This window comes from Coptis chinensis, chromosome 6, assembly GCF_015680905.1.
Source record: "Coptis chinensis isolate HL-2020 chromosome 6, ASM1568090v1, whole genome shotgun sequence".
In the NCBI taxonomy this organism is placed as follows: domain Eukaryota; kingdom Viridiplantae; phylum Streptophyta; class Magnoliopsida; order Ranunculales; family Ranunculaceae; genus Coptis; species Coptis chinensis.
The window spans coordinates 87,609,984-87,617,111 of NC_141461.1; the positions used below are offsets into that span (position 1 = coordinate 87,609,984).

The 7,128-nt window shown below is 39.7% G+C and overlaps 1 protein-coding gene across 1 annotated transcript; it reads right to left on the bottom strand.

The window, feature by feature from the left end:
* Nucleotides 1-3,161: 3,161 nt before the first annotated feature.
* LOC147495154 (uncharacterized) lies at nucleotides 3,162-5,898 on the bottom strand. The gene is made up of 4 exons (XM_086568320.1): nucleotides 5,440-5,898; nucleotides 4,210-5,137; nucleotides 3,874-4,100; nucleotides 3,162-3,230 (listed from the first exon to the last, which is right to left on the bottom strand). The coding sequence occupies exons 1-4, from the start codon at nucleotides 5,896-5,898 to the stop codon at nucleotides 3,162-3,164; spliced, it is 1,683 nt and encodes a 560-aa protein (XP_086424446.1).
* Nucleotides 5,899-7,128: the final 1,230 nt, after the last annotated feature.

Sequence of the window (7,128 nt, forward strand, 5' to 3'; positions counted from 1 at the left end):
AGATATAAATACAAACTTATGAGTTCAACATCAATTTCAAATATTCAAGTTTGAACATTTGGCAAATAAATATCAAAAGTTCAAATTCAACTTTCGAATTTTGGAGAAGATGAATCATTCATCCTTGTATTAATTTCGAATTCTTTAGTTTATATTTTATTATTTTGTACCATGGATCCTCGCTTCCATCTTCATTTTATCATGTTATGGAAAATAATCAATTTACAAATGGTAAATCACGAGAAAGAAGTTTCAAATTTGCAGATATGGTTTTGGGTTCAAGTTCAAGTTTTTTTATATTTGTTTATTTTTTTTATTGATTGATTCTATTTTTTTTCTATGTTGTGAATTGAAAATATATTACTTGCAGAATTAGAAAGTTTTTTTTGGGTGAAATTGGGTTCAAATGATAATTTCCACCCGACCCGGATGACCCGCCCAAAACCCACCCCGTAAGCTAACCCAACAAGCCGGGTGATGGTACTAAGACATGACACTTCAACCCGCCCGCCCGCCCGTCGGGGAACCACTGGATTTGTATCCCCTAGACCCGCCCGCCCGATCACTATTTGACCCGTGGTTGACCCGCCCGCCGTATTACACCCCTAACTCCAAAGGTGAGGAAGAGTCAAATCAAGGAAGTGAGAAAACCCACCTCGAAGAGGTGCAATCAAGATAGCGAAATCAACACCAAAGGTGGTGCAAAAAGAAGAGGTAAAAACACCAATTACGAAGGAAATGGTACAGGAGATGATGTAGAGGCAATTTGGGGACAAGCTCCTGGAAAAGGTATCAACCTCGATTCGTAAATTGGCAGATGGTGTAAGTAGAAACCCGTTGAAAAAGGAAGTAGAGAGGGTGTCATTACCTCCGAAATTCAAGAATCCAAAGTTCACCCAGTATGATGGGATCGCTGATCCCATGAACCATCTTTTTAGCTATCGACATCAGTTCTCAATATACCATAGAACGAAGTATTGGGATTCTGTATTATGTCGATCATTATCTTCGAGCCTTAAAGGCAAAGCATTGAAGTGGTTATGTACAATATCTGAGGGGACCATTTTATGTTTTCGAGAAATCGAAGAAAGATTCCTCACCAATTATGGTCATCAGAGGGTGAAGCCGAAACAAGTGTTGGTTTTATTCCAGTTGAAACAAGGGAAAAAGGAGTCTTTGAAGGATTTCTTGGCGAGGTTCAAGGCCGAAACTCAATCGGTCGAGAGGATCGATGAGTCTGAAATGACAGCCGTCATGGCTTTCCAAATAGGTGTGATACCTGGATCATATATGCACAAATATCTCTTGCAAAAAGAAGTAAAAAGTCTACAAGAGTTGTAAGATAAAACTGACAGAGATATTAGAGTGGAAGAAGGGATAAATGCAGCCACTATGCAATCTGTATTGTAAGTGTCGGAGACAGGAAAGAGAGACAAAGATAATGGAGATCGACATGAGAGTCGATATCCCTCGAGGTCAGATAACAAAAGACCTCAGGAGCATTATACAAATCAGGATAATTAACCACAACAAATAAGGAAATATGAGAGGACACTGAAAGAAGAGCTAGATCCCAGTAATTTTATCGCCATCAATTCCACACCGAAAGATATATTAAGGAGGATAGCAAAAGAAGTTTTCGTGACCTGGCCAAAATACACTCTCAGGGAGATGAAGGGCAGGCCTTACTGTCAATTCCACAAGATTGAGAACCATGAGACAAACAGGTGCTTGCAGTTATTAAAAGAAATTGATAGGCTAATGAAGGATGGGAAGTTGCGAGAGTTTAGGGCTAATGTCAAACCTGTAGAAACAACAACAATACCCAATAAGAAATATTTCAACAGTAAAAGAAGTGCTTGAGGTCAATGTTGAGCCTGTTCTAGTAAGTCAGAGTATGGTATCGGTTAGCATCCCAGGAGCAATTATGTTCATACCAGATGACATGTCTAAGGTTATGTTGCCGCATGATAACACATTATTAATCACTTTGCGTATCTCTAGATATGATGTGCAAAAGATACTCGTGGATTGTGGTAGTTCTGTAAATATTTTATTTTGGAAAGCATTCATAGGCATGGGTCTCAATGAGACTCATCTAAAGCCACTACAATTCAGTTTGTTCGGGGTTTAATGGAAGCTCTACCAAGCCCGTGGGGAAAATAAAATTGCCCGATTCGAAATGAGACCTCGAGGCAGATGATGACGGTTTGTGGTCATAAAGCATCACTCCGATCACAATGTAATACTTGGCAGAAAGTGGATACACTATATGCGTGATGTTCCAAGTACATTCTACTAGGTACTCAGATTTCCCACAGTGTATGGTTTGCACGAAATTAGGGAGGATCAGTCGGAGTCAGAAAAGTGTAATTTCGTCACTGTAAAAGGGATGATGAAGGGAAAAAGTCAAGACATTGGGGGAGTCTTGGAAAGCTCTAACGAGCAGTTATAGCAAGTTTTACCTACCGACTCCGATATGCAGATACATGAGCAGGTAAAGTTCACACAAGAGACGGTGGAAAAAATTAATATTGGTACAGGAGAAAGTGAGCGTCATACGTTCATTGGTACAGAAATGGCTGCCAATATAAGAAATGAGTTGATAGTCTGTTTGAAAGAGAATCATGATATTTTTGCATGGTCAATGTTAGACCTCATCGGTATCGACCCAGCTATATGTTCACACAAGCTGAATATGGAAGAAAATGCAACTCTGGTCCATCAAAAGCATCGAAAGGTTAGACCAATGTACAAAGAAGCGGTGCAAGCCGAGATACAAAAGATGTTAAATAATGACATAATTAGAGAAGTAGAGCATTCTCAATAGGTGGCAAACATAGTAATAGTGCCCAAGAAGGATGGTAGATTTCGAATTTGCGATGACTTTACCGATGTAAATAAGAAGTGTCCTAGATGCCATGGATAGATGAGTTGGTTGATCAAACAGTTGGTTTCGAATTAATCAGTTTTTGCGATGGATATTCGGGATATTTTTAGATTTTAATGGTTATTATAGACCAACTAAAAACGGCGTTCATCGTTAATGGAGGTATATACTGTTTCATCCGAATTCCATTTGGATTGAAAAATATTGGAGTCACTTATCAATGGTTAGTACAAAAAATGTTTAAGAAGCTCATCAAACGAATTGTCGAGGTCTATATCGACAATATGGTCATAAAGTCCATGAAAGCTGAAGATCTTGTGAAGGACCTCGACACTGTATTCTGAATATTGTGAGAGTTAAACATGAAGCTTAACCCAGAAAAATGTCAAGGTGAAGCATTTTACATTTGCGCCATATTATTTCTCAGGGTATCGGGCAAGCAGAAGCAACAAATAAAACCATTATGGATAATATCAAGAAGAAGCTGGAAGACAATAAAAGTCTTTGGGTGGATGAATTAAACAGCGTTCTATAGACTTATAGAACGACACCTCGAACTGCCACAGGTGAATCTCCTTTTACATTAGCTTATGGCACGGAAGCAGTAACCCCATCATAAATGGTGGTATCGACATCCAGAACCAAAGTCCTAATGAATGACCAAAATAATGAAGTAATGGCAGCAGAAGTCCTCAATCTCGAGGAAACAAGGGATCAAACAAGATTAAGGCACGACACATACTATAGCCTTGACAGCTCTAACTTTCTCTTCATGTACCAGTAGAGGACACCACATTGCCAAGAAAAACTAGGCTATCCGTGAGAAAACTACACTTCTTGAGGTTTACATACAACATATTCTCACGTAATACATTGAGAACTTCCCAGAAAAGATACAAGTGGCCCTCTTCGTTATGGCTGTAAATGAGGATATTATCAAAGTACACAACTACAAAAAACATACCAATAAATTGTTTTAATACCTGATTCATGAGGCGCATGAAAGTACTTAGGGCATTTGAGAGGCCAAATGGCATAACCAACCATTCATACAAGCTGTCTTTGGTTTTAAATGCAGTTTTCCATTCATCCCCAAGCCAAACACGGATTTGATGATACCCACTCTTCAAATCAATCTTTGAGAACACTTGTGAACCTTCTAACTCGTCCAACATATCATCCAATCTTGGAACAGGAAATTGATAGCGAACTATGATTTTGTTGATGGCGACTATCTATACACATTCTCCAAGTCCCATCTTTTTTCGGAGTCAATAGAGCTGATATTGCACATGGGCTCATACTTGGACAAATCATACCCTTGGACAACAACTTATCAACTTGAAGTATTGCATTCTCGTTTGGACTGGTTCTGTAATGTGGTAAGTTTGGCAAGCTTGAGCCTGGTACCAAGTCTATGTTGTGTTGGATGTTCCGCATGGGTGGTAAAACACTTGGAAGATCTTCTGGTACTAAGTCCTTAAATTCCTCCACCATAGTCTGAACTTTCGGGTAAACTGGCTCATTGGCTTTATTGTTTCCCTTGATAACAAGGGCATAAATTTCTCCAGTCTCTTTGGAATATTTCAAGAAATTACTAGATATTAAGAAATTATGCACCTTCTCTTTTGAAGCTTTGGACCCAACTGGATTTGCCATTGGAGCAAGGACAACCCGGACGCCATTCTTAGAAAATATAAAAGTGTTATGTTTCCCCCTATGGGTTGAATCAACATCATACTGCCACGACCTTCCTAACAACATATGACATGCATTCATGTCCACTACATCACAAAGGACTTCATCTTTATAACGACCGCCGATTGAAAAGGAAATCTGACACCTAGAATCTACCCTTGTTTCGCCAACATCCTTGATCCAGCCAATTGAATATGGTGAAGGGTATTTTTCAGTAGCTAATTGCAGCTTATCAACCATCTCCTTGGAGACAATATTCTCACTACTTCCTCCGTCAATGATCAAGTTACAAACCCGCCCATTAACTGTACACCTGGTTTGGAAAATATTATGGCGTTGTGGGTGCAGTCCATGATGTGGGGTAAGGAGTAATTTCCGAACTACAAAGGAAACTCCATCACCAGCATGTACTACTTCTTCTTTTTCTTCCAATTCAGCATCATCCAATTCATGTTCTTCGTCATGCGTGGTTAAAGTCACTTGGGCTATTTGGGGACAATGGTTTGACCGGTGTCCTGGCTGTCCACACGGTGTCCTGGCTGTCCACACCTATAACATTTATCATTGTATGATTGAGAATATGGATTGGTAGAGTGGTTAGGTGGTTTCGAAGTACTAGTCCCCGGTGTAAATTTTGGTTGGAAATTTCGGCTAGGTTGCGTTGGTGGAGTAGAGGATTGCTGCATGGGTGTTTTTCCTGGTCATTGCTGGAAGGTGGAGGTGTTGTTAATGTTAGGGTCAATGTGAGGTTGATTTAGTGGTGTGTATGGTATGCTAGGGCCATGATTTTGGTCAAGGTTAGATTGAATGGGAGGTGTATATGGTCTGTTAAGGCTAGGATTTCGGTTTACTGGTCTCTCCATTATGGTTTCAGCCCTTAAAGCTAGTCTAACAGCATCACTCAAGGTATGTGCAGTCTGCAAGGTGATCCGATCTTGAATAGTGTACTTCAGTCCGCTAATGAACCTTGCTGTTTGTTGGGCATCTGACTCACTAAGGTCATTGCGTGAAGCCAATCTATAAAACTCAGTAGTATACTCATCCACTGTGCAATAACCTTGTCGACAATTATGATATTGTGAGAACAAGACTTGATCATAATCAATAGGTAAGTATCTACCACGTAACATCCGTTTCATTTTAATCCAAGTTTTAATAGGAGGTTTGCCAACATGAGTACGAGACAATTGAATTTGATCCCACCATGTTGAAGCGCCAGCCTTCAATTTGTAGGCAACATACTTCGCTCTCTTTTTATCAGGAATTTCCGTGAACTCAAAGAACTTTTCTACTTGGACAACCCGATCCATCGAAATCTTCCATGTGAAGTTGCCCATTAAATGAAGGCAGATCCATCTTCACTTTGAATTCACTCCCCCTTTCTCTATAGTAATCATCTCTTTGAAAATTCCTCCTCCATCGTTGATTCCTTGGAAGTTCTGCCAAATTTTCCAATTCCTCATCACTAGAATCACCGCCATACGTTACAACACTACACGTATATTTTCAGTCCTTACTTCTTCCCTACTTAACTCCATTTTCATTCCTTACTTCTTCCCTATGAACTCCAAGATTGACACCCCTTTGCGGTAGTCGCAGATCGGGTGTTGTAAGGTTGGTTAAACCCGCCACCAAAGCCTGAATTTGACGCTGGGTTTGCATTTGAGACTCTACTAGCCACTCAACCATGTCGAGAGTTCTTGAACCACGCCGAAGAAACTCTCTCACCACCATTAGAAGTCATCACACCAAGAGAAAACCTAGACTCAATACCAATTGGCGTAGCGAAGTGTTGAATTGTAGATCACGTCTTACAATTCGATTGTTAGGCTTGAATCCACAAGAAACACTCTTGGAATATCAAGAACAAATAATTTAATTTTATGGAATTTTATTGATAATTGCATAAAAAAAAATCCATTACAATGAGAGTGTCTTTATATATAATAGACACTAATTCACATAAATAACTTACCAGGGACACTTGATAGTTTATTATAGACTGCATTCTAAAAACATATAATTCTAACTACTAATAATAACTGCTAGTAACTGAATTCTATTAGAAATTAGTCTGCAGATAACTGAATTCTGCCTGAATTCAGTCTTAACCTACATCATTGGGTATCCAACACCTTGGGGTAAGACTGGAATCAAACCAACGTAGTTCTGGGGCTGACTTTTATAGACGCTACGAGTGTGTAGTTGGTAGAATACGTGTGGTGGTATGGACATGTGTACTACTAGGATAAACGACACGTCCTCACAAGCTGCACGTGTGTGATGGTTCAAAGTATTATGTTGTTTGAGCTGGTGTAGGAAGAGTGTGGTTAAAGAGATAATAATGGTTTTGATTTGAGTGTTGCAGCAGATAAATGTCTGATACCAATGATAGCAATGATGAAGGTAGTAGGTGGTAATGTCACGAGATGGAGTTGAGTGACAAGTCACTAGTAGTGAATTGTTGTCGGCGAGTGCGCGACTGCTTGCATGTCTAGAGTCGAATAACGTTGGCGGAGTGTTTGCTTGTGTGCGTGTCA

Coding starts and splice junctions, on each gene's coding strand:
- LOC147495154 (XM_086568320.1), bottom strand. CDS start 5,898: ATGGATCGGGTTGTCCAAGTAGAAAAGTTCTTTGAGTTCACGGAAATT. Junction 5,138..5,439: donor AAACCATAATGGAGAGACCA/GTAAACCGAAAT, acceptor TAAATGTTATAG/GTGTGGACAGCCAGGACACC. Junction 3,231..3,873: donor TCATGCGCCTCATGAATCAG/GTATTAAAACAA, acceptor CACAATATTCAG/AATACAGTGTCGAGGTCCTT.